Genomic DNA, 27,651 nt, shown 5'->3' on the forward strand with positions numbered 1-27,651 from the left:
GGGTAAGGTACAGTATGAGACTGATATTTTCTAATTTTTATGGTTTACCACACATTGTAATTGGAGTGCTATTTTGTACCATGCAGCTTTTCGGACTGATGTAGCATGTAGCGAAACCTGTAATATATCCGGAGAACAGGTCTCCTTTTGCCCACTTGCGTTCTTCTCACCAGGGTGGTGGCTTTGATTTGCCTTCCCATGATTGAACCATGTACACAGCTTTGTGTTTCCAACTCAAGACCCATTGAAGAACATCTCATCCAGTTCAGTCTTTGAGAAACAGCTGTGAAAAACTTTTTCATATTCCCCAGTGTGCTACCCTTGCCGTTGTGGCGGCACGGGGTTGCCGTTCCACGATTGGACTTACGCTGCTTGTTTAACGGTTCATTAATTCAGTCTATAATGTTTACTGTACTGTACTGTACTGTACTGTACATGTAAACATTGTTAAGATAAGAGTTGTACATTTATCCACTCCATGTTTACAGTATCTCCAAGCTTTATCTTGCACATGGCACCTTAGTATGTTTGTTGTTTGAATGGTTATAAGTCTATCTCTATTCTAGCTATTATTCTAGTAAATTTGGTTTATACTTGTAAGCCAGTTTGTGGTGTTGTTGTTTTGTTGTATTATTATCATTGTCACCACATTTGATACTTTGTGTATATACTTCAGAAAATTAAACAGGATTTTAAAGCAGACATATTGCTTTAAAGTTCAAGGTGAAAATAACCCTCAAAAAGTTCACCTTTCTACGACTCTTTCAAATGTATTTGTAGGAAATACATTATATTTTAAACTATAAGAGATCTGTCTACAATTCTTTTCTGTTTAAAGAAGATGGCAGAGCTTTTAAGAGCACGGCAAAATGAGTCATTAGCAAGGAACAGAACAAAACCACATTCACCTACAAACAACCTGAATATGAACTCATCTCACCACAGAGATGACCTGGCAACAGCTTACTGTGTTCTAACAAAATCCAGGATAGACTGCTGCAATGAATTATACATGGGGCTATCTCTGAAAAGTGTTTGTACTTTCAACAAATTTGGCAGCCAACCTTTTAACCAGCACTGGCTGCTACGAAAACGTTACTCCACTGGTTAAAGATTTGTCAATGGCTTCTGTGTTGTTTCTGAACTCAGGTAAAAGAAATGGTTGCAATATTTATAGTGCTAAACAGCTTGAACCACAGTACGTAAAGACCATCTTCTGCCACATGAACCTGATTTGACAAAATATGTCAGCTTCTGGGGACCCTTCTCTTCAGAAATTAGGGAGATGACTATTAGAGAGATGGCCTTTTATTAAACTCTACATGCTTGCTTCATGCCTTCATTGCTCTTTTGGGAGCCAGGGAGTAGTCTGTCCTATTCTCCCGTACTTTTAGGAGTTCTCTTTTTTATACTGCTCTTCTGGTCTAATGAATTTATTAAAATTTATAAATTTTGTTTCATTTCTATTAGGTTTTATCTTCATAAGGGCTTTCTTTAGATGAAAGGTGGGATAAAAAATTGCAAATAAATAGATAATAGTTTCTTGGGCTGCCATTGCAATGCCTGCACACAACTTGGCATGGAAAGAGACTAATCTGGTGATTAAGAATTGGAGGTGTGTAAGGTACATAACTCAAGATTACTTGGGTAAGTGATATGAGCCATCTTTTTGTGGTCAAAATAGAGGTTGTATCCCAATGTCTCAGGTTCATGAACTGCTGCGGACTTGAATTCTAGCAGTGGTATGATGGACCAAATAATCATTTTGTCGGCACTTAAGATGTAAGTGGGAGGTGCATTTGAGGCCACAAATTGCAATTCTAAACAGGGCTCCATGTCTCTAAAAGTGATTCTCCACCCACTGTCAAAAAGCATCAATTCCAGGTAAGAAAGAAGCACATAGCAACATTCCACAACACCCTGTTAGCAGTTAATAATTTCATTGTTTTATTCCACTGTATGCAAACCACTCTGGGAGCCCTTTTTTGGCTGAAGATTGGGTTAAATGCTCTAAATAAATATATATATATATATATATATATAAATATAAACAAAGAGTAACACCAGATGAATGGGATAACTGTAAGGAGGTTAAAACAAAATAAAAAAATTCCTTCCAGTAGCACCTTAAAGACCAACTAAGTTTCTTGTTGTTGTGTGTGTTGAAAATACTCCTTCAGGCGTAAACGGCGGAAAAATGCTTCCAAGTCCCCACAGAACTGAATCATGTGCGGGGATTTGGCAGGGCAGAATGACAGTCCACTGGAAGGAATTTTTTTATTTTGTTTTGACTATGGCAGACCAACACGGCTACCTATCTGTAACTGCAAGGAGGTTATTTCAACAGGCATCCCCCCCCTCCTCCAATGCATCACAGAACTTTGACACTTACTTTTTTAAATGAAGGTGTAGCTACTGAGCCAAACAGCTTCTGTACAGTGTAGGGAAAGATGGCATGAGCCTTCTCCGCCTCAAGGACTTGTTCTTCTAGGAAAGAGACATGGTGTCCTGCCATTTTCACAAATGCCTAGAAATGCCAGAAGATAATAATAATAATAATAATAATAATAATAATTTATACCCCGCCCATCTGGGCGGCTTCCAACAAAATATTAAAATACAATGGTCTGTTAAACATTAAAAGCTTCCCTAAACAAAAATAAAGCTAAACAGTCTCTTTTTTAACTTGGTTTCAGTGCTGCCCCAGTTTTATATCCCAGCTTTAAGAACATCTCTCCAGGGTCCCTGCTTCCTCCAATAACTCAGAGTAGTTTTTTGTGAGCAACGGTCATGCTAAATCAATGCACGACATGTGAAATGAAGAGGGCTGTACCAATTTCTGTATACAACAGAAAATAATACTTAGAATTTATTGGCCTCCACTACATCTGTACAGAAAAGGATTGTCGAAAACAGCATTTTCTTGGAGATGTAATAAGGATAGTGCTTCTTTGAAATACATGTTTTTACAATGTCCTATACTTACTAGTTTTTGGGAGAAAGTAGTGGATTATGTAAACAGGAGTGTATGAAAAAAGCTAAAATGTTCAGAGGATAATATTCTTTTGAACTACATACCTACTATATGGAATTTGACAACTGGACATTAATATTAATAATAATACCTTAAAGCATATCTAAAAGCATAATAAAAACATCAAGCATTAAAAACCTCCTGATTCTCCTTGACATCTGATGGGAGGGCATTTCACAGCGAGGGTGCCACTACCAAGAAGGCCCTCTGTCTGGCTCCAAGTAACTTCACTTCTCACAGTGAGGGAACCAGCAGAAGACCCTTGGAGGAGGACCTCAGTGTCTGGGCTGAGCAATTAATGAATTCATCAATGAATTCCCTGTGCCCTTACTATGGCCAAAAGACTGGTATTGCTGCACTAGAAAGATAAATGTGCAGATCCATTTATTAAAAGGACTGAAGATCTGACTACACTTGCCACCTATGATTGGATTGCTTAAAGATGTAGACTTTTGCATGGGCACATTCAAATGCTTTAATTAACTATGCAAAACTAATATAATATAATAAGAAATGCAAATAGGTTCCTTCAACTATCATACACATAAATAATGCTAACTTTCCAAACTCAATTGTGCTAGGAAGAATTTCCATCAGTGCACGCAGAGGTTGGGTTTGAAATTTGAGAATTTACAATCCTGATAACACAAAGACTTCTGAGTCACTTAAAGTGATATTAAACAATGCCATATGTATATTGCTATGTTTTGCTGCAGAAGCAGACTTCCTCACAGCCATTACAAGAATGTGGCTTGTTAAAAAGAGAACATAATTCTGTTAAGTCACACAACCTTCCCTCACATAAACATCCGGCATTCACAACACACATGCACTGTGGAAGAGAGAAGCAAGCAAATTTGCTATCTAATAGAGTAAAAGAAGACGTATGAATGTTTGTGTGTATGCAATACCTTATCTGTATTCATTTTTATTCACACACATAATCCTCATAATACATATATGCACACATGCCCATCTCTCAACAAAACCATTCACACGCGACCACAGTGGTACCTCGGGTTAAATACTTAATTTGTTCTGGAGGTCCATTCTTAACCTGAAACTGTTCTTAACCTGAAGCACCACATTAGCTAATGGGGCCTCCTGCTGCTGCTGCGCCGCCGGAGCACGATTACTGTCCCCATCCTGAAGCAAAGTTCTTAACACAAGGTACTATTTCTGGGTTAGCGGAGTCTGTAACCTGAAGTGTATGTAACCCGAGGTACCACTGTATCACATACATAGAACATTCACATTTTCAGTCTATCAGTTGACTTCAGGATTGGTTCAGCAGAGAAGACATCAGGTAGTACAAATGAACTGTACACTCCTCAAAGTGCCCTTGGGCCCTGTATGTAAATTCTAACACTTCTGAGTAGTTAGAATATTTATAAATGTCCCATGGATGAATCAATGGCCTAAGAGGTCTCATTTCAATCTACTGAACCCAGAGTTCTTGTAGCCAATAGCTATGAAGATTTCAAAGACTGCAGATTGTATTTACCTGAGTTTTTATTACCTGGTTTTTTTGGGGGGGGGGAGGCTGACAAAAGCATTATATTACTGCAACTCTGCATGTTCTAGGCTTTAGTTTGATGCTTCACTGACCTCTTCACAGCATTCAAAAAACATGCAACAAGAATTAAAAGCTTCATCGTGTCAGTCCTGCAGAGAGCTGAATAATGTTTTCATGTTTCTAGGCATGTGCACCAGATTTCTACACTCACTTTTAAATCTTCAACACAAACGCAGAAAAGAACTTTCACATGCATAATCTTTGGGACAATTACTTGATGTGATAACAAACCTCTAGCTTATCCACTTTGGTATAGATGCTGTTCATTTCTATCACCTTGGCTTTAATTAGTGGAATTGCCTCATTCAAGAGTTGGGATGTATTGCTTCTAATCTGTATAGACAAAGAGGGAAAAATCTGTATCAGAAAGCACTAACAATAAATACCAGACATATTTCACTCACTATTTAGAAACTGAAGTACTATTACTGTGTTTTATTTATTATATCAGTACTGTGCAAATTACTTGCCTTGCCCCGGCTGCTGACAACCCACGCTACGCCACTGGGCGTTGTAGTCATACAACATCTGGAGGGCCTCCATTTCCCACCCTGCTTTACACCAACAAAAGATGAAGCAGACAAAGGTGGTATCATCACCATTTGACATCCCTTTGACCCAGGTCTTTGTTGTCCAAACATTTACAAAAGCAACAGAGCACTTCATGGAATAAACAAAGTTATGACGGCATAAACCATGGATAGGCAAACTAAGGCCCAGGGGCTGGATCTGGCCCAACCACCTTCTCAATCTGGCCCACGGATGGTCCAAGAATCAGTGTGTTTTTACATGAGTAGAATGTGTCCTTTTATTTAAAATGCATCTCTGGGTTATTTGTGGGGCTGGTGTTGTTACATGAGTATAATGTGTGCTTTTATTTAAAATGCATCTCTGGGTTATTTGTGGGGCATAGGAATTAGTTCATTCCCCCCCCCCCCGCCCAAAAAATATATAGTCCAGCCCCCCACAAGGCCTGAGGGACAGTGGACTGGCCCCCTGCTGAAAAAGTTTGCTGACCCCTGGCATAAACTCTAATCCATGAAATTTTATGCTATAATAAAAATGTTAGTATTTGAGGTGCTTCAGAACTCTGTTGTTTTTGCAGCAGCAAACAAGCATGGCTAATTCTCTGGAAATATTTAAAAATCATTGGTTCAAGGACAAGGAAACGGAGCTGAGGTTAGAAACTGAGCCTTAATTTACCAAAGATAAGCAAGCGAAGGTTGCTTGTTAATGTTGAAAGAAGCAACCTCAAAAGGCCTTTTGCAAAGCCAACGTAAGTTTGAAATGTAGACAAAACAAGCAGATATTAATCTACAGAAGAACACTAAAGGTAAGCCCTATAAGGTCAAAACAGGCATCTTCCTCCAGATGCAGAAATATATAAGAATCAAAGAATGATAGAATTATACTGTTGGAAGGGACCACGAGGATCATCTAGTTCAACCTCCTACAATGCAGAAATCTGTTCCTCAAGAAATAGAACACCTTTTTGCTAGAGATTAGCAGGTTGAATTAAGAACCATACCAACAAAGAAACCAACATAGAAATATGCAGCAAGCCCTTATTTACTCCTCACCCTTGCACCCCCTTTGCTAAAAAAGAAATTCCATTCTATCCTCCCCTCTTAGATAAAGAGAGAGTGTTGTGAACTCTGATGGGATCTTTGCTTCTCTCCTCTCCTCCCTTCCCCCATGGCAGGTTCTTGAAAAATAACATAATTCCTTTTCCCCGGGAGTAACCAAAACAAACTGAGCAAGGTAGGTCCTCCTAACTATCCCAATTGGTATTGGGTGGGTGGGTGAGAAGAGAGCAGAGGGTTCTGTGTTTATCAGGGAAACAACCAGTATGAAGAAGTTGCCACTACTACATGAGGGAGAATGCCTTTGATTTTTTTATAAAAAGGAGGTGATCTGTCACTTCAAAATACTTTTAGAAAAACATATTTTTGTTTCTTCTTGCCCACATTATTTTTGTCCCGCTGATCTGACACAGGATGAGAGAAGGCAGTAAAGTCTTGGTGTGTGCTGGTGCATGTGTCTGCCTGTGTTGAGACAGAATGGCGATTCTATTTTCCCTTTCCTCTTTTGTGTCTACATATTTCCCGCAGTGAGCCTCAAGCTTGCACACACTGCCCTTCCCAGCCAGCATGGCTGCAACAATTACTCTGGACATTTTCACTTCTGTTTTAGACCAACCAGTTTGCTGTGACATTCACACTCAGGCAAACTGTAGTACAGTGGAACCTCGGGTTACGTACCGTCCTCCTTACAAATGCTTCGGGTAACAAGCTCCGCTAACCCGGAAGTAGATGTCCCTAGTTGTGAACTTTGCCCCGGGATGCAAGCGGAAGTCGTGTGCCAGAGATGCAGCAGCAGCGCCTCATGTTAAGAACGATTTTGGCTTAAGAACGGACCTCCTGAACAAATTAAGTTCGTAACCAGAGGTACTACTGTAGTCTTAATTACGGTTGGTGGAAACAAGTCAACTTCAAAAACACAAGACTGGCTCACATGTAACACTAAAAGAGCCTTCACAGATCCAGCGGCCTCCTGACGTTTTGGTCTACAGATCCCAGTTGGCAAACCCTATGCCGAACCATCAGGAGGGAACCAAAAAAAAACACGAAAGCGAAGATGTAGAGATCCCAAAACATGACTGATGGATGACCAGATGGGCTTAGGTATAAAACAACCTAGTGTGCCATTCTATATCTAAACCCTTCTGCTTCGTAGATTAAATGAAATAAGTCTCACCAGGTTTACTATGTTCAGCAAATCTAGCTTCCCTGGGCTAGAAATCATTACATCAGTAGGCTGTTTTTTAAAACCCTCAAAACATGAGACTTTGCTGATTAGTTCTGTTTCACACACCCTGCTGATCAAGGCTCTCACATCTACAAATACGTGAATTTGATAAAAATGTATGGCTGTGTAAAGAAAATCTGATGTCATACATGTCTAATGTGATGGATCTCATTTTATATATTTATATAACCAGCACTCTCAGTTCAGCCACATCTTTGCCCAAAGATTGTTTGAAGTTAGGATTCTCATAAATCACAGGAACCAACAAATTTATGCAAATATATAAATAATCATTGAGCCCAATAACTGTAACAACTAAACATACCCAGAGAAGCAGGATACCGAAAGCAGTGAAACAAATTAATGTAGAATGTTTTATTGACTCACTAATTAAAACGATGCATCCATTTCTTCATGACAACAAACAGAAGACTATAAATTCCTTGGTTTGTTTTTATGTGCAAAAATTGGAATGAATCTGAAAGATGACATGAAATTTTATTGGATACTATTTCATACACTGCTGAAAGGAAGCTGCCACTACAGGTATTTAGCACTGCCAAGCACAAATTCAGCAGACTATGCATAATGCTTTGATGCTGCCATAGCAAGTCAATAATTTGTACACAGCCTAATTATTCATACTTCAGATTCTCTAAAAATGTTTTCATGGGTAAAGCAAAGATGAAGCAAGCAAACAAACCTCCATTGAGGAAAGGGGTTTTTTTGGGGGGGGGGATCTCGAGGGAGCACTCAGTTTATTGAACCAACTTAAGTGATTTTTGAAAGTTTTAAATAGCTGAAATGCCAATAAAATGAAGTGTACCTCAAAACTCAGTATAGGCAAAAGTTTCAGTTAAACTTTCCCTATAGGGAAAATGAAAAAAGTAGTGGCTATTCCTTCAGTGGCCCTGAAACTTGCAAAAATATTACAGAGCCACAAACTCTAACCATTTTGTTTGAACAGTTCCAAGCTTGAAACTTAAAGCACTATAATAAGATTGATCAGAATAAACCTTTGGCCACTTGCAGAGTTGAATCAATTTTCCGCATTCATTGAAATATTAAATCAGTAACAGGGGAGTAAGCAACATTGCCCCTGTTCCAGCTATTATGAGCAACATAACTTTAAAGTCCCAAGAATAGTGGTTTGCGCAATTCCAAGCACTGGTACTTACCTTTAAAGGCAGCCCTACATGGCTTGGGACCTGGATAATGCTTTCACCTACATCAACCAGCCTGTACACTAAAATCTTCCCCAAAGGCCTTCCTCTAGGTGCTGCCGCCTAGCAAATGGGAGAGGGCCCTTTTGGTTGTGACGAGTCGCTTACAGAGCCCTCTCCCTATGGAGGTTTGCCTGGCAAGAATGCAGATGTCGTTTAGATTCCCAGGCTTTTAACCTCCACTGTAATTTTCTCCTGCTGCAATAGTCAGTGTTGCCTTCTACTGTTTTTGCTTGTTACTGTTAAGCAAAATTTAGGAATGAAGGCAGTGTAAAAATGCTGTCTGCATGTGGTAGTGTTGAAAACAATGGCAAAACTGCACTGGAAACCAAAAATCAGATTTAAAAACAAGCAGGATTTTAATTTCCTCACCTATGGAGAGTTGTTTTGTTTCTTCAAATCACACAACTGTTTTCCGGCTTATGTAAACATTTAGACTAGTATCACAACCCTATCCATGATTACTCAAAAGTATCCTCCATTCAATTCAGTGAGGCTTACTTCCTGGTAAGTGGGAAATAAGGATTTTGTGAGCTGCAACTGTCACAGGGAATTTAGATGTGGCAGAAGCCAGATACAGTGGTACCCTGGGTTAAGTACTTAATTCGTTCTGGAGGTCCGTTCTTAACCTGAAACTGTTCTTAACCTGAAGCACCACTTTAGCTAATGGGGCCTCCTGCTGCCTCCGCGCCGCTGAAACACGATTTCTGTTCTCATCCTGAAGCAAAGTTCTTAACCTGAAGCACTATTTCTGGGTTAGTGGAGTCTGTAACCTGAAGCGTATATAATCTGAAGCGTATGTAACCCGAGGTACCACTGTATCAATAGTTAAACAGAAGGCTAACTTACTGTTTCAGCATACAGCGGTACTTCTGGTTACGTACTTAATTCGTTCTGGAAGTCCGTTCTTAACCTGAAACCGTTCTTAACCTGAGGTACCACTTTAGCTAATGGGGCCTCCCACTGTTGCCGGGCCGCCACGCGATTTCTGTTCTCATCCTGAGGTAAAGTTCTTAACCCGAGGTACTACTTCCAGGTTAGCGGAGTCTGTAACCCAAAGTGTTTGTAACCCGAGGTACCACCGTACTAATTATGTTACAAAAATATTTGATGTCTTTCTTGGGAAGAGCTGCTGCAGCATTGCTGCTTTGGGTGGGTTCGAGACATGTCATAATTTTCTTCATTTGCACTTTCCTAACTAATTCCTATTAAAAAGGGGCCAAGTTGGGCTGCTGTGACAACATATAGCAATTCCACTTCTCCTAAGCATTTCCAATCGCACTGCATATACTGCAGTGGTGGGGAAAGATGCTGATAGCATTCTTATCACTATTTTGTTGTCTCAAATGAGTTTGCACCTTGTGGCAACCAGAAGACTGCATCATTATCAAAGCTATTGTTCAGCCACCCCACCCCAAGTTTTAAACCATCAACTGCGGGGGACGCCAATCATCATGACAGGTCAGCATGGAACCTCCTGAGAAATGCGCTTTGCGACCCCACCAAATAATAAGGGCAGCAGTGCTAGCAAGCAACTTTTCCCAAAATGACCTTTAGGTCTGTTGTACTGAATGCCACCGGACTTTAACCTCTCTGGAAATCTAGAAGAGGGAACATACAGAACGGGGTGTGTGGGTGTGTGTGAGATGAACCTGCCAGAGTGCTTAAACAACAAAAGCCAGAAAGGCATGGGGATGATCTAGGTTCCTCGATGTGCGTGTGTGTGTTGTAAGGAGCACATTAAATTTACAAGCAGAGAGCACTAGTCTAGGCCCTTAAATATCAGTGCGCCAGAGTGCCACCTTGTGGCTAAACCATCGCTGTAATAAAAAACCATTTCAGGGAAGGTTGTAATCAAGATGGCTGCCTCGGGAAGAGAGAGAGAGAGAGAGAGAGAGCGTGTTCCCTCCCTCCCGTCACCACAGCTGCCTGCTGCCTTGCCTGAGCTGCCTGCATGGCTTCTGAAACACTCACAAGATGGCCTCCACAGGAGCCAAACAGAGACAACAGTTACAGTGTTCAAGGTCTACAGAGGTGGAGCTTAGTACATACCAGATCAGTCATGCCACAGAACTCATCCAGTCTTATTAACATCTCTTCTATAGACTCCTCTATTTCTTTCACCTGGAAACAAACAAACAATCTTAAGGAAGTTGCATCTATGAAAGAGCGAGGCGATCGCCTTCCAAGAATAGACATTAGCACGGTCTGCATTTCAATAAAGTACAGCGATGCCACTCAGCTATTAAAAATAAACGCTGGTAATCAAATAAAATAATCATTTGCCATTTAGCAATTAAGGGTCATGCACAGGCACGCAGGCACAAAATCAAGGTTTTTCAAGAAATAGGCTACATTTTCAAAACGGATCGCCTCTGAAGTTTCAAGACTGCCCATGGCAATTCTCAAGCATACGATACCTTCAAATTTTGAGTATTTCCTGCTTGGACAGTCTGCACACATTATAGTTGGTACGTTGCTGAGACATAGGTCTACTGTCTGAGAACAGATCAATTTTTAAAAATGGAAATCACATTTAAGTTGATGGTGCTGTTAAAGAACCCAAATTATTTCTCCATTTTACAGCGATCACTCTTGAGAGCAATTTTAGACAAATACAAATCTTAGTTGAGTTTTTCACTTCTTTCAGAGTGGGATTTCCAAGGAAGTACTGTATTTCTATTGTATAGTTAGCAAAAGCAACAGAAACTCTTGGGATAGCATGTTGTGGAAAGGAAAATAAGTGAGGCGGTTTGGCCACTCGCAACATCTATCTTCTCTCTTTTGTGCGGATGGAAGTTTAGAACTTCTGTGTATACTTATAGAATGGCGACATTTTCTCTAAAATTGCTGTTTGGAAGACAATTTCAGAGTTAACAGTCTCAGCAGCCAATCATTCACACTCGTAAAAGTTTGACCGCTTTAAAAATTGAACAGGTTACTTAGGGTCTTGAAGTGAATACAGTCATACCTCGGGGGTTGAAGTTGCTTCAGGTTGAGCGTTTTTGGGTTGCACTCCACGGTGACTCGGAAGTAACGGAATGCGCTGCTCGCGCATGCACAAACGGTCAAAATGACATCACGCGCATGCGCAGAAGCAGCGAATTGCGACCCGCGCATGTGCAGACACGGGTTGCGTCTGCTTCAGGATACGAACAGGGCTCCGGAATGGATCCCGTTCGTATCCAGAGGTACCACTGTATAGAGAGAGAATCCTGGTGAAAACTAGTTTTCTCTACCCACCTCTGGATCATCTTAGGACTGGTGTAGACAACCTGGGATACAACCTCAGATTTATAGCCCACCCCACTCAGGGTCGGCAAGTAAACCAAAACGTAATGAAAATAAAGGAAAACCATTAATTTAATGATTTTTTCATAGCATTTCTCAACTTAACCCATAAATAATATGGCCTGAGTCTTAACCATAGTTGACCAAGGCTAGTAGCTTTGTCACAAACTGCCCTCTTGCCAGCATAGATACCTTGCCTTAACCATGGCTCATGCTAACCGAGGTTACTGTGTTAACCATAGTTCCAAAATCATATTAAGATCCATAAAAGTCTGGGGTTGTGGCACTCATCTCGCTTTATTGGCCGAGGGAGCCGGCTTAAAGCTTCTGGGTCATGTGGCCAGCATGAGTAAGCCGCTTCTGGCAAACCAGAGCAGCGCACGGAAATGCCGTTTACCTTCCTGCTGGAGCGGTACCTATGTATCTACTTGCACTCTGACGTGCTTTCAAACTGCTAGGTTGGCATCAGCAGGGACTGAGCAACGGAAGCTCACCCCGTCGCGGGGATTCGAACCGCCGACCTTCGGATCGGCAAGTCCTAGGCTCTGTGGTTTAACCCACAGCGCCACCTGCATCCCGCATTAAGATCCATACTGACTGCCTAATAGCTTCCGAGCCAAGTTCAAAGATTTGCTGCTGACATATCAGGCCCTAAACAAGCTGGGACCAGTTTAGCAAACTTTCTGCCCCAGTACGGACTAAGGGTGGTATCCAACCAACCTGTTGAACCAGTGCAAGGATTTAATACAGAATAAGTGAATTAGGGTTGCCCACTGTTCAAGATCAAAACCCTCTTTATAATTTCATATAGCGGTTTTGCCACAGAGATATTACCCTTGGGATAAAAACACAATAGTTATAGTATGGGGATGAAAAATTATAAGACTGAAGGGATTTGATGGAAAAATTTTCAGTTCCAAAACGTTGCCACCAATGTGATATTGCAGGCTTTTCTTTAAATGTGTAGGCAACACCTATCATAGCACCTCAACCATCTAGTAAACCAATAGCTTTATCTTAAAACAACGAATCAAAAGGTATTCATAGGAAATTCTTTGAAGAAGGCACTTCCTATAATGTCTCTGTGCTAGTATTCAAATAAATATTTTGATTATTTCTACATAGAATTATTTCTATATCACCAGACATTAAAAGAAATCAACATGGGCAGTGAACAATATAAAATTATTAATAAGATTACATCAAGAACTCAATAAATCAGGAGAATAACTCAATTTAACTGGATCACCTCTTAGGGAAAGCATGGGCGAACAAATAATTTTAAGTAGGCACCAAAACGCCCTGTGGGTTAAACCACAGAGCCTAGGACTTACCGATCAGAAGGTCGGCGGTTCGAATCCCCGTGACGGGGTGAGCTCCCGTTGCTCGGTCCCTGCTCCTGCCAACCTAGCAGTTCTAAAGCACGTCAAAGTGCAAGCAGATAAATAGGTACCACTCCAGCGGGAAGGTAAACAGCGTTTCCGTGCGCTGCTCTGGTTCGCCAGAAGCAGCTTAGTCATGCTGGCCACATGACCCGGAAGCTGTATGCTGGCTCCCTCGGCCAATAAACTGAGATGAGTGCCGCAACCCCATAGTGGGCCACGACTGGACCTAATGGTCAGGGGTCCCTTTACCTTTACCTAAACACCAATACTGTAGGTACCTGACTACTATTCACTGGGAGCAAATTTCAAACAGCAGGTGACACAACACTAAAAGCCATTTTTGTGTGGACTTAAGACCATGCAGCACTACTTAAGAGCGTTTATTTCAAAGATCCAAGTGACCAGACAGAGGCATATAAATCCTGGCGATCCCAATTTGCTTGGGGCTTTATTTGCTAAGAGAAAGACCTTAAACTTGGCCAACTAGCTTATTGACAAGTCAGTGCTGTTCTCTCAGCAGTGGTGTTACATGTTGTTGAAAGGACTCCTCCTTGAACAACTTTGCTGCTGCATTCTGCACCAGCTGTAGCTTCCATCCAACTTAAAGGAAAGGTGCATATAGAGTGCCTTGCTGTAATTTAATGGTTGCTGACCTTCTCAGGCATATGGACACATTTCTGAGAATGTATTCTGGATACCAAACATAAAATGGCTACGATGCAGTGAGACACAGCACAAAGTAGCTGCCGCATCCAAAGGCGCAGAAAAAGAGGCATGGCAACACAATTGTGCAAATATGGAAAACTTTAATTTAAAAACTGCTTGAAACATGCCAACAGCCAAACACATTCTTAGAATCTCCTTTTCCAAGCATTATTCAGTCTTATCTGTTGCTGGTGAGGTGTTGAAGATTTAAAGCTAGAAGAATATAAATAAAACGTGTTTCAAAATTATTATTGAACTCGGTTACTGAATGAATATAAATACATGCACTATCTATCACAAATGAAAAGATTTGTTTAATTCCGGCTGGCTAGTAACCATGCTATTTTTATTATTTAAATAATTTTTATTCCACTCCTCAGCCAGAAAAGGCTTCCAGAGTGGCCATTCAGGTCGTTAAAAAGAATAAAACACAGTCTTACAATCTGGAAAGGTATGGCACAAAAGGAAAATGAATTGGGAGGGAGGAGGAAATGATCAAATGCAAGTAGAAGTTATTTGCTACAAAAGTATGAACACACAGAATAGAAGAGAGTAACTGATGAGAGACAACACACCAGAGTTGTGGTTGAAAAACACTGCCCCAGCCTTGCTGACTGTATAGACTATGCTGCCTTTTACTGGTGACAAGCTTTTGAAAAGCACAGAATTCCACTTCAAGGAAGAATAAAAACAGAAAGAGTTGTAAACCAAGGAACAGACTTACTACTCTCACAAACTGGGACCACACCCATTTTAAATTATTCTGTCATCAATGCAAGGGGGGGGGGAATCTTGCAAGTACTCAAAATGTGCAAGTACTGTGGGTATGTGGCCTTAGGTTCTCACCTGTCTTTGGCATTGCTCATTTAGTCCCATAAACAAAAACCCATCTTAAACAGAAGAGAATCAGAAAACAACAGCAGCAGGTTGCATTAATGTTTTAGCTTGTGCCAGCAGCTTGTTTGCTAAATTAAAATAAAAACAAAATAAAATAAAATTAATATAATATAATATAATATAATATAATATAATATAATATAATATAATATAATATAATATAATACAATACAATACAATACAATACAATACAATACAATACAATATAATATACCAACACTATCATACCATTGCTAAAGCCTATACAGGTACTTACTACATTATTTCACCACTTCCTGACATTAAAATAGAGCAAGTATATTTTTGCAAGCATGAGGTTCAACTACATGATATGTCAGTTACTTCTAGTGCTTATAGATTCTATGAAAAAGAACACCAGAATGTACATATAGGAAACAAAACAATGTTTAAACCACAGCAAAATGAATACTGAGGTCCATAGCTCAGTGGTAGAGCCCCTTGCACTGCAAGCGGAAGGTCACTGCTTCAATCCCGGCATCTCCAGGTAAAACAGGAAAAGACTCCTACCTAAAATCCTAGAGAGCTGCTGCCAGTCAGTGTAGACAATATTGAGCTAGGCAAACAAACAGTCAGACTCAGTATGAGGCAGCTTCCTATGTTCCTAATGCAAGTTCATAGCGTTTTACCCATGGCAATGTCTAAGTCAAAAGCAAGGAGTATGTGATGTTTCTTTTAGCTTCCATTTTAGCAAAGTTTATTGAAAAGCTGGAACCTTGGTATTTTTAGATTAAAATCCAAGGAGTATAATCTACATCAAATCCATTGCAGGAAACCTATAGCTTCACACCTGGAGAATCTTGAGATCCAATCATATAATGAGATTGGTTCCTATGGAAACATGCCGAGTTACGTGTTTCAATACTTTTACTATAGGATTTTGTGTATCCTTCCTGTCTGAGAGTTGGATTAAAAAAAGGAACACTATTAAATCATTAAGGAGACTCTGCACACATAATATTTTAACATCCTTAGCATTGTTCTGTACGTTGCCTTGAGCAGTATTAGACACGTGACGTACACATACAGTCATACCTCGGGAGTCAAACGGAATCTGTTCCAGAAGTCCGTTCAACTTCCAAAACGTTTGGAAACCAAAGCACTGCTTCTGATTGGCTGCAGGAAGCTTCTGTCAGACGTTCGGCTTCCAAAAATAGTTCACAAATTGGAACACTCACTCCCAGGTTTGCGGCGTTTGGGAGCCTAAACTTTCGAGAACTAAGCTGTTCAAAAACCAAGTTACGACTGTATATTAAACAACATTTCAGGGGCAGAACGGAAATTGTACACAATTCAAAAATTAGCAACTGTGCACAGTTCTGTGCCAAGTGACACATTTCAGTCACATAAGACCCAAAACAGTACCACAAAGAGCTTTAGCATCTCTATATGTGGCACCACACGAACCCTGCAATTCCCCCAACTGGAGGGGGTCAAAGGAACATTTGTATCACATTCAATTCAGGCAGAACCAAGGTGCGTTTAGACTTTTTTAACCAAGATAGATCTGTACGCTCTGTAGTTAGTAGCCATGGTACTGGAATGATATGGATTCACTTGGTCAATTCAGAGTAAAAAAAAAAAGCAGGGTCTAAAAGGCACAAGTAAACCAACACAGCTTCAGCTGTACAACTTACATTACTCTTAGCACTGCAGCCACCATGGAATGAACCCTTAAGATACAATGAGAAGGCGGGGGGGGGGGCAGCATGGACCTCAACACAGCCTTCATCCTATTCTCTCCCTAGGCCAGTCTGGGCACATTCAACAATACTGCTGCAAATCACAAAAACAGGAAAGGGACGCTGAGCCTGCAGCTCATTCATTCATCTTTCTCCTAGTGACTCTGAAGATTTGTATTTGTCAAAGTACATTAAACACACAAAACAATTTCAGACATCTGCATGTGGTTATTTAACGTGAATCTGCTAAAATATGTATTAAAAATGACTATTAGGTGACAGACAAATTAACATATCTATTCTACAGCAATACGAAAGACAAATGAACACACACAAAAACACAATAAACAAACAACGAACACCGGATCTTTTGCAACCTTAAAAGCTAATGGATTTCTCTTTCCCCTTCTAATTTTTTTGCTGTATTCTTTTTATTCTTATTCTTATTCCTTATGTATGGTTTAATAGATCTGGGGTGGCTAAGCTACAGCCCCCCAGACACTGCTGAACTGCAACTTCTGTCATCGCTGGGCCACTGGCCTATTGCAGTTTGAACCCCTTCAGATATACTGTGCAGATGTGCTCTAGCAGCAGCACCATCTGCAACAGCAATTTGCTGCAGCTGCTCCCCCCAAGGAGTGATCGCTACTGTTGATTTACCGTATTTTTTGCCCTATAGGACGCACCGGCCCATAGGACGCACCCAGATTTTTTTGGGGGGGGGGGATAAAGGAAAAAAAAATATTCCCCCCCCCCAGGCGCGGGGCTGGGGCGGGGGAAGCCCGAGCTCCCCCCTCCCCCAGCCCCCAGAACGGGACCCAGAGCCATGCCGAAGCTGCTTGCAGCTTTGGCATCCCTCTGGGAGCTTGTGGGGCTGGAGGAGGGGGAAGCCCTCTGCCAGCCTTCTAACCAAGTCGGAGGACAGCGGGAAAGGCGCGCTGCACCTCTCCTGCTGTCCCCTGAGTTTGCAGGGCTGGCGACGGGGAGGAGCAGGCTTCTCCCCCCCGCCAACCTTCTAACCAAGTCGGATGACAGCGGGAAAGGCGCGCTGCGCCTCCCGCTGTCCCCTGAGTTTGTGGGGCTGGCGGTGGGGCTCTCCTGAAGCCTGGAGAGCGAGAGGAGTCGGTGTACACTCTCCAGGCTTCAGCGAAAGCCTGCATTCGCCCCATAGGATGCACACACATTTCGCCTTCATTTTTGGAGGGGAAAAGTGCGTCCTATAGGGCGAAAAATATGGTACCTCTTCTTGCCCCATATCACAGATAAACCAAGGGTAGCACTGCCAGCTCCTGGGCACTGCTCTTTGTGGTGTCTGTCCCCACCTAGTTTTCTAACTGTAGCAGATGGAACGCCAACACAGAAAGGAATCAGGGTGTATTACCTGTGACAGTACAACTTTGGTATTTTCTCAGCTCCACTGACAGATACCTCCTGCTCTTGAACTGTTTCTATTCCAACTTGTCCTTATAAGACCTGCTATTTAATTTAAATAACTGGTACCCGAGTTTGCTTTTTTCATCTTTCCTCCTTGTCCCTTTTATGTCATGTCTTTAAAACTATTAAGAATAAGAACAGGGGTTGTCCTGTTTTAAATGACTGCATATAAGCCACTTTGGGAGCCTTCTGGAAGTTACATTCTAAATAAATAAATAAAACCTTTTTTTATAGTGCAACTATGCACATGCTGACACAGAAGCAAGTCTGGGTGCATACAGCAGCATACTTTGCATGCAGGTCCAAATTTCCATTCCTGGCATCTATATACATCTTATACTGTACTCTGTACAAGGCAGCTTCTTGTATTATTTCTAGATAAACGGGCACAGCGCTGTAACCTTAGGATATAAAATTAATTTTTATAACATTAACTGACATCTGCAAGCAGATGTGTCTGTGCGTATGGAATTCTTCAGCTTTCCTATGCTTCAACAAACACTGAAGGGAAGGTGGCTAACCGTTAGCTTTGGTGGCGATCATAGCTTTTTTAAAAAAAAGAAAATGTGTTTATGTTTTACAAAGTAGTTTGTTTGTTTGTTTGTTTGTTTTACTGCATTGAGGCTTTCTCTGAATTTCAGCCACCCAGACAGCCCAACTTGGTAGAGGAGGTGGGACAGAAATCTTAAATAATAAAGTGGTTTGATTTTAAAAAGATAAAGGCTGCCTTCACCAATCACACATGCTCCCAGTTTATTTATCTGCTCTTCTAAGAATAGCAGTGTCAAATAAGTTTGTGTATAGCAGAACGTCTTTGCTTGATAATGCTAACTAACCATTCCTCAATTATTTTCCAGGTTGCATTCATGTATTAAGACAGACCATCAGAAAGCCAACTAGCTCAAGTTAATTAGTTTGGCTCCACACAGAATTGTTTTTACAGAATTAAAACCTCCTTTCTGGACAGCTGCTATAAGAAGCTGCCTTTGGAACAGGGTTTGTGAGTGGGTTTAAGACAGTTATATAAAATGTTATTGACCACATTCCTTTATATAAATATTATTATTAAAAAATCAGGAAAAGTTGTCCCTTCAAGTGGGAGTTGAGTGTACTTGTTTATTTATTTAATAACATCTTATATACGACTTGATGGTTGTAGATGAAACCTCAAAGCAGCTTAAAAAAGATAGCACAATAAAATGATCACCTAGAATATTACAACCCTAATTAAAAACATACATAAAGTTAATACCAGAATAGATTAAAATGAACTAAAACTAATACAAACTTTCTAAATATCTGCGTAGGCTTGTCTAAATAGGAAAGTCTTCGGCAGGCACAAAGACAAATACCGTTGCGGGACAAGGGAAATAATGCAACCTTGCCTATTTTCTCTATTTGCACTGGCTGCCAGGAAAATAAGACCCAAATTTGTGCCTCAACTCTGAATGGATCCCCACCTCCATGCCCTTTGTTATGGCTTATCTTAGAATTATAGAATCGCAGAAGCGTAGAGCTGAAAGGGACCCCAGGGTCATCTAGTCCAACCCCCTGAAATGCAGGAATCGCAGCCAAAGCCTCCCTGACAGAGGCCTCTGCATAAAAGCCTCCAAGGATGGAGAGTCCACCGCCTCTCGTGGGAGTCCATCCCAAATGACTCTTACTGTTAGTTTAGTATTCCATTGTGTGTGTTTGTATCTAAATATATGTGTGTGTACACGTATACACACACACACACACACACACACACACTGATAGGATACTAAACGAAGCCTGGCATCTATCTATGTGTGTGTGAACGTATACAACCCCCCCCCCCAGACACGCGTCACCCCCCGCAGCGTGGCTTTCAAAGTCTCAATACGCCTCACACATCCGCCAGAGACAAACGAATCCAACCCCACCCCCCACCCCCCACCCCCCACATATTTTGGCGGGAACCCCACCCCCGCCGCCACGCCCGCCTGTCCTTCCCACCACCGTAGCTAAGCAACGCTTCCCCCTCCCCCCTCCCTCCGCGGGCGACCCCTCAGCCGCGGCCGTTAACCGCCCACGCACCTCCTCGCGCCCCTCTCGCCCCGCCTCAGGGGCCAGGTAGAGGGCGAACTGCCGAGCCTCGCGCTGCGCTTCTTCTTCCGCCGCCTCCTCCTCCTCCGCCCTCAGCTGGGGCTCCCCGTGGCCGCCTCCCTCCTCAGCTGAGGGGGACAAGGTCGACGACGAGGCCGAGGCTTCCTCCCGCTCCGAGGCCGCCGCGGCGCTCATGGCGGCCGCCGGCAGTCGACTGGGCCCGGAGGCCGCGGGTAACGGCTTCTCCAGCCCCGGCTCGGGAATCCCGCCGCAGCCAAGCGCCGCCGGCCGGATCCGAAGCGGCTCCCTTTTTCCTGGGGCCGCGGGGCGAGCTCGGGGCGCCCCCTAGCGGCGGAGGCGCGGAAGTGCTGCTCCTCCCGCCCAAAGGGGGAGAGAGGCGAGCGGCGGCGCCCCCCATCGCCCTCGATTTTGCTTCCCCCTCGCACGGCTGGGGAACCTATGTCTCTCTCCAGACGCCGTTGGAAGACGGGTCCCATCGGGGCCAGGGTGAAGCAGCCACCTCGGGCGGAGGAAGCACAGGCTCGCAGACTCGGAAGGGACACCGAGGGTCATCTAGTCCAACCCCCTGCAATGCAAGAATCTTTTGTCCAAGGATGGGCTCGAACCCGCGACCCTGAGATTAAGAGTCTCATGCTCTACCCAACTGAGCTGACCCAAGGCAGCGCCTGGCAGGGAACTGTCCACACAGATATCTTGCACCGCCAGCACACAAGCTAGGGGGGTAAGGGATGCTGTGGCAGGGCAAGGCAGCACTCCCTGTTTCGCATCAAACAGTAATTATCTAACCCATGCAATAACCAATAGCTCATCATATGGAAAGATCATTTGACAAAATTAGAGCATTGCAGTGGAGAAGTCAGAATGCACTGCCTTCCTTCTTCTCTATAAAGGGACCCTTGACCGTTAGGTCCAGTCGCGGACTCCTCTGGGGTTGCGGCGCTCATCTCGCTTTATTGGCTGAGGGAGCTGGCGTACAGCTTCCGGGTCATGTGGCCAGCATGACTAAGCCGCTTCTGGCGAGCCAGAGCAGCGCACGGAAACCGCCATTTACCCTCCCGCCGGAGCGGTACCTATTTATCTACTTGCAGTTTGGTGTGCTTTTGAACTGCTAGGTTGGCAGGAGCTGGGACCGAACAACGGGAGCTCACCCCATCACAGGGATTCGAACCGCCGACCTTCTGATCGGCAAGTCCTAGGCTCCATGGTTTAAGCCACAACGCCACCCGCGTCCCTCCTTCTTTATATCATTGCACAAATGTCTGGCTGTTGACCAATTACAATGCAATCTTTAAATGCGTGGCTATTCAGGCATAAGCTCTGCCAAGTTTGAAGGGACTTCCGGGGAAGTGTACTTAGGTTGTTTGGTGTTATGTTGTAGAGACTGCCTATTCTGGTGAGAACAAAAATGAACATTTTTTGAAATATTTCAGAAATTTTCTGTGGGTATAGTAACTGTACACCTGATTATCTGCTCCTTTGTTCATTTAATTGTTGCGTTTGTATGCTACCTTTCTGCCAAGACACCTTGGGGTGGTTAAGAATTTGAAATATTAAAATAAATAATGAAAAACTCTTTTCAGGGGATGGAGGATACTTTCAGGAGTTTATTATGGGATGGGTTTCCTAGCCCAGGTTACATTTCCTGCCTCCCACCCCATTCTGTTTGTTCTAGAGTTCTTGGATTTGTTTGTTTGTTTAACCCAACAACTTTTTGTTGTGTTCCTTTGGTAGCTGCAAGACAGACAAGAAGCAGACTCCACAGCAGGTGGAGCTTTCCCTTCTCCACTATACAGTGATGGGGAAGCTGTAACTGCTGTAGAGAAGAATAAGAATGAAGCCTTTACATGCAGCATGATGCTTTGCATGCTTGCCCAGAGATTGCCCACGGAGTTCAGTGAAATTTACTTCCAAATATTTGGAAACAGGATTACAACCTAAATGATATATGTCAGTATTTAAAGGCAGAAGCCTATGTGCACTGAAACAGTAGACACAACCTGAACAACAGGCAAACACAACTGGCCAAATGCAAAAATGTCCCTTTATGCAGATAGCAGACACTGAAAGTCTTAAGGAGCATGAAGGTATTCCCAGAAATTTTTTTACACACTCCAACATCAACCATGCTTGCCCTAGTCTAGGACCAGCAGCAAGATTCTTTACATAATGGATGTGGGTGGAGACTTGTTCATAGAACAGGCATAATTTACACTGACCTGTCACCAAAAGAAATTGCACACAATAGACATTAAGACTTAGCCCCACTCATTTTATAAATTTATTGCTGACCCGTTCAGATAGTGAATATGTATATGTCTCTGTCTGGACATACAGTGATATGTATATTATTTTAGCAAAATAAATAAATACTTAAAAAAATATTGAGATGTGCCTCTATATTTGTCTGCTGGACTTATATATATATCTTAGGCACAATTTTGTAGCCTTTAGTGGAACCTGAGATTATTACTGTACTTCCACCTTTTGTTCCTTTTTTTTTTTTTGCACTAGATATGCCCTAACCTAATTAAATCTGTTTAACAATGTTTCATCTTCAGTTATTACAGGCTGAAGATTTTCACAGTGCACAGCAACATCATTTTCTCTGTCTGTGGTTTTGTTCTACTTTTCATCCTATCTGATGAAGAATGTTGATCAACTGTAATTTTTGCCCATTTCTTTGTAACATTTTTGTTGGACCTGTTAAAGGTATAAAAGTAACCTACTGTTACTTTTTGGATTCTGCCCTCCACTCCAAATGGTCCAACACGGCAGCCTGCTATGTTATACCTTTAGGTTGTTGCACCTTTCCTGGAATGTGAATTCATTTTCTGAAAGGGCAATTTCTTTCTCTCTCAATTCTTTGACTGATGTTTGAAAGCAAAGATTACTGGCAATGTGTACTCATGTCAGTAACATGCTCACCATCTGCAAGAGGAGGAAGATCTGGCTGTTTCCTTATAGCTTGGTCTAACAAATTACTTACTGGGTATTAAGAAATAATTGGGCATCACAAGGGAGACATCTTATGATAAGATTTAAACTGCTTTACTTCAAAGTGATTACATTCTCAGGACTTAACCAAGTTGGCACGTTACCTCGCAGAACCTCTTCAAAATGAGGGGGTACACAAAGTAACTTTCTCATAATCTATTGTAGAATTCCCTAAAGTTTGACGTTGCCAACATATTTTCACTGGCAGGCAAGATTTGTTTTAAAAAAGAGCCATCTAATCTTAAATACATGGGGTGGGTTTTTTTTTAAAAAAAGAGAATCAAGGCTTAAATTTCTAATTAGCCCCTTACTCAAGGCACTGGAGGCTAAAATTTCTTAATTATCAGAACAGTTGAACAATGGAACCAATTACCTGGGGGAGGGTGTCTCCCATGCTGGGGTTCTTCGATCTTTGTATCCAATTTCCTACGATTTTCCAACTCCAAAGACTACCCATAGTGAGTACATGTAAGCCTCAGCCTCTCCTTGTTTCTCCTGGGGAGTTAGGGGAGGAAAAACAGTAACCCATAAGGAAGAAAAGAGAATCTTGTTTCTCTCCCACATTAAATGAAATATTCATTTCATATTCCCACTAGTATATGTTGATATTTCTCTCGTTTCTCAGCGATGCCATTCTGGCTGCAATGGAATCGCCCACCAACTGAGTTTGCTAATAAGAAGAGTCATATTGTGGTAAATATAAAAAATCTAGTGAATACTTCACTGGCATTTTTTAGTAATCCTTAAGATGTTAGGTGGCTAATGGAAAATGTATAAAAAAATACACAGAATTTACTGGTACTGGTAATTTTGAAACTAAGTTGGAGTTCCTCAGTAAGTGATGAAATTCCTCCCCATTTTCACCATTTATTGTTGAAGGCAGTGGTGGATGCTGGCACCTCAAATTTCAGGGGCACCCTGTGCGACACCAAAATCTGCTCCAACAACTTGATACCAAGGCTGAAGAGCACCAGCCTAAAGCACTTGAAATAAATCTGCTCATGGTCAGATGAGTATTGGCATACCTATTGAAATAACATATTGGGCATTTTCTTGTGGATATGCAATGCCAGCCATCTTTTGTATGTCACTGCCAAAACAGATCTACCCTCACTATTTTAGAACTATCCCTCCATTTCCTGATTCTCTGCAGCTATACATGTGACTTGATCCCCTCCCATCTGTTCTCATCAAGCTAGACTTTGCACCCATTTCTTCACGCAATCTCTCTCTTTACCACCAGATGGCAACATTTTGGTGGCTACTATTGATGACAACATTAACAACAATCACATTCAGCCGCCATACAAATTGAATCAATACTTTTATAAGTAGTATGGAGGCATGGCAAAAAAAAAAAAAAAGTATGCAGGGCCATCAAATTGGCATGCATGCAATTAAACGGCTGGGTTTCCCTGTAGTAAGCACAAGTACATAGGAATCCATAGGAAGTTGCCTTATTATATTAAGGCAGACCATTGGTCCATTTTGCTCAGCATTGCCCACTCTGCACATACTGGCAGTGGCTTTCCAAGGTTGCAGACAGGACTCCTACCCCCAACCCTACCTGGAGATGTCAGGAATTTAATCAGGGACCTACCACTGAACTACATCTGCTTCCCTAAAGGATCCTCTCTTAATCACCACATCCACTTTAATGCTGGAAGATAAGGCCATTTGAGACAATCAATGAGTTGGAGGCAACCAATGGAGGAAGTGAGACATTGAGTGGCAGAATTCACATTAAGGTTAGCCCTATTTAATGACTTGCATACCCCCCTCTGCAACTAGGATAATGAGAATCAAGCGAATTATGTAGTATTGCATAATTTACACAGGTTGCTTTCATTGTCTCAGTATTTGGCTTTATATTACGCACAATTCTGTTTTAATTCTGTGCTGGGTGGGGACATTGCTGGCCTCAGTTATGGTTGGATGGCTAGTATTCTGAATGAGATTTCACCGTTTGTTGACTTCAAGCAGCTTTCAAGGTTTGTTTGGGTGCAAACATGAAATGCAGCAAATGCAAAATACCGTGGGGGCACATTCTGTCTAACTAGCTCCAATCACAACCCTTCCTTGCAATTTTATTCGCATCTTTCATAAATAATGCGTTCCCAGACATTAATGCTTCCTGCAGGCCATGGCAAGTTTGCCAGCCTAATTGGCATTACAATTTAAATGACAACTGAATGTGGGAGTTACTCCACCCTGGCTAATTTATTTTTCTCTAGGGAACAGAATGAGCTGCTTGTTAAAGCAGAAGATGGGATGCCTGGTTGCCTTGTAACCTTGTTTTGCTTGCCAATTGGCCCAAAATAGATGACTTAGGGTGTTTTCACACTTTAGCTGTTAGAGCCCAGTGACATAATGTCAGCGTAAGGTGTTCCTGTTTGCAGTCCTGCCCAGAGTTAAGTGAGATTTAAATATAAGTCATATTGGGCTGAATTGCAACCCATCAGAGGCAAGAGAGAGAATGATTTACACTGCCTTGAGCTTCTTTGCGGAAAGAGGAATAGAAAGGTAAGAAATAAATGCTTCCACTTTTTTCTCTTCCTGTTTTACACAATGCTATATTGACTAGATTATAACAGGAAACAACCAACCATATAAGAGTCTCTGCTTGGTTGCGATCTCTTTTCACCTAGGGTCCAAACAAATACTATTTGCTTATTTTATAGAAATACATTTTACACACATTTCAAAAAGAAAATGCCACCTGATAAATCGCTGTAATAAAAATAACCAGCCTAAACCATGATTTAAAAGGCAGCAACAGCATCTATCTCAGTAGAAAGGTAGCTTTCCTACCGAAAAAGTAGTCAGTGGGAAGAGACTGGGTAATCCCTGCTATGTAAAAACTTCCATGGTTTCAAGTTTGACAGCTTCCCCCCACCCTCATTGACACATTCATGTCCCAACATTTCATTGTATTCCTGCGTACTTTACTCTTCCAAGGCTCCAGGAATTTGAGCTGTGAGTAAAACCACGTATGTAAACACAACCAAGATTGCAGAACACTAGCTATCTGATTAGCTCAAAGAGAAAAACCTGAGGATCAAGTCATTGTGCAGTGCAGGTGAAAGGCCACCCAGCTCTCATGTGAAAAATAAGCAATGGGTGCAAGGTACACACCATTTGTTACACAAGTAGTGTATGCAACTATCAGTCATGCAGAACTGGCTTCACCAAAGGAGGAAACAGTTTCTATATCATTTTAGGGATCCAAGGCAACACTAGCAATATTTCAGGTCGTGCCTGAGGGTATTTTTGAAAACCCAGCAAGCTGTTGCAGGCACTAATTGCAATATACATTTCACAGAAAACCTCTGATGGGTCAGACCTGCCCCCTAAAACATGCAAAACACCTACATGCACCCCAAAATCAAACAGGTGAGGAAGAATGCAAGCCTACCCATCCATACAAAATCCAAGCACCCTTAATTTTTAAAAGGGGGGAGTGCAGGGGCCTTGGCACACTCGGGGGGGGTACCATAGTGCCCACAGATGCCACTTTTGAGAACCCCAGATATAGTTCCAAAGGATCTGGATAGCATGAGGGCTATGGAAGGCTGCTTTGTGAATAGCAGGCATTGGTATTCTTATCTGCATGAATGTGCCTTATCTTTTAAATCCGTCTAAATTTATGTAGCCATATCTTGCAGCAGTAAAGTCCATCGCTTCATTATATGCAATGTGAAGTACTTTTTCTTGTCTGTCTCTCCCACCATTCAGCTACACTGGACTATGTAGTGTACTGGATACGGTACGAGGAAAAAAGAGAAACACTCCACACTATCCATCTTTACCAATCCAATAACTTCTTCCTTTCCCCTTTTCAAAACTAAAAAGCCCTGGGTAAATAAATATCTTTCTCATAGCGGAGTTATTCTCATCCAGGTGATGGGGTGGACTTTGGCTCTCCAGCTGTTGTTGAACTACAATTACCATCATGCCTAGTCATTGGCTATGCCTGCTGGGAGATCGTTGTAGTTCATCAACATCTGGAGGATGAAATGTTTTCCATCCTGCTCCAGCCCCTTAACTGTTTTGATGACCTTTTCTACATCTTTTTTAGCTCTGTAATATGTTTTTTGAGACGCAGCAGCCAGAACTGTGCTCAATATGCCAGACGCACTTGCATCAGTAAAAGTATTACAATATTGGCATTTGTCAAAAGAGCAAAGGAACTTCTCTTATCCCATGACTTCCACCTTTGCATTGACTGAGGTTCTGACCACACAACTCAGGGTGTACTTAGATTTAAATCAAATTTATTCATTATCCACACAGGTTTAAATTGGTTTTTGTTGTTACTCTTTGCCAGTGAACCCTGGACCTTGTAGCTCCAACAGGCGCTAGGAAATTCTAGCAGAGAATTCAAACATCCTCACAAAACTATAACCCTCAATACACTTTTAGGAAATCATAGACTATTAAACTTAGTTCCGTATCTGAAGAAGTGTGCATGCACACGAAAGCTCATACCTAGAACTAACTTAGTTGGTCTTTAAGG

At 42.0% G+C, this 27,651-nt stretch overlaps 1 protein-coding gene and 1 long non-coding RNA gene across 2 annotated transcripts in view; both read right to left on the reverse strand.

Annotated features, from left to right (window-relative positions):
* BCAS4 (breast carcinoma amplified sequence 4) overlaps positions 1 to 20,460 on the reverse strand; it is a 50,094-nt gene extending 29,634 nt beyond the window's left edge. The window contains exons 1-4 of the mRNA XM_081868136.1: positions 20,112 to 20,460; positions 10,694 to 10,765; positions 4,842 to 4,943; positions 2,393 to 2,527 (exon numbers count right to left, since the gene is read on the reverse strand). Coding sequence (XP_081724262.1) covers positions 2,393 to 2,527; positions 4,842 to 4,943; positions 10,694 to 10,765; positions 20,112 to 20,315 — 513 coding nt within the window. The 5' untranslated portion in view covers positions 20,316 to 20,460. The remainder of the gene's footprint in view (positions 1 to 2,392; positions 2,528 to 4,841; positions 4,944 to 10,693; positions 10,766 to 20,111) is intronic.
* Positions 14,104 to 17,274, reverse strand: LOC309345192. Its single transcript, XR_014158078.1, has 2 exons — positions 16,575 to 17,274; positions 14,104 to 14,235 (listed from the first exon to the last, which is right to left on the reverse strand). It is a non-coding gene; the product is annotated as an uncharacterized lncRNA (long non-coding RNA).
* Positions 20,461 to 27,651: the final 7,191 nt, after the last annotated feature.

This window comes from Podarcis erhardii, assembly GCF_964252035.2.
Source record: "Podarcis erhardii genome assembly, chromosome: 6".
Taxonomy (NCBI): Eukaryota; Metazoa; Chordata; class Lepidosauria; order Squamata; family Lacertidae; genus Podarcis; species Podarcis erhardii.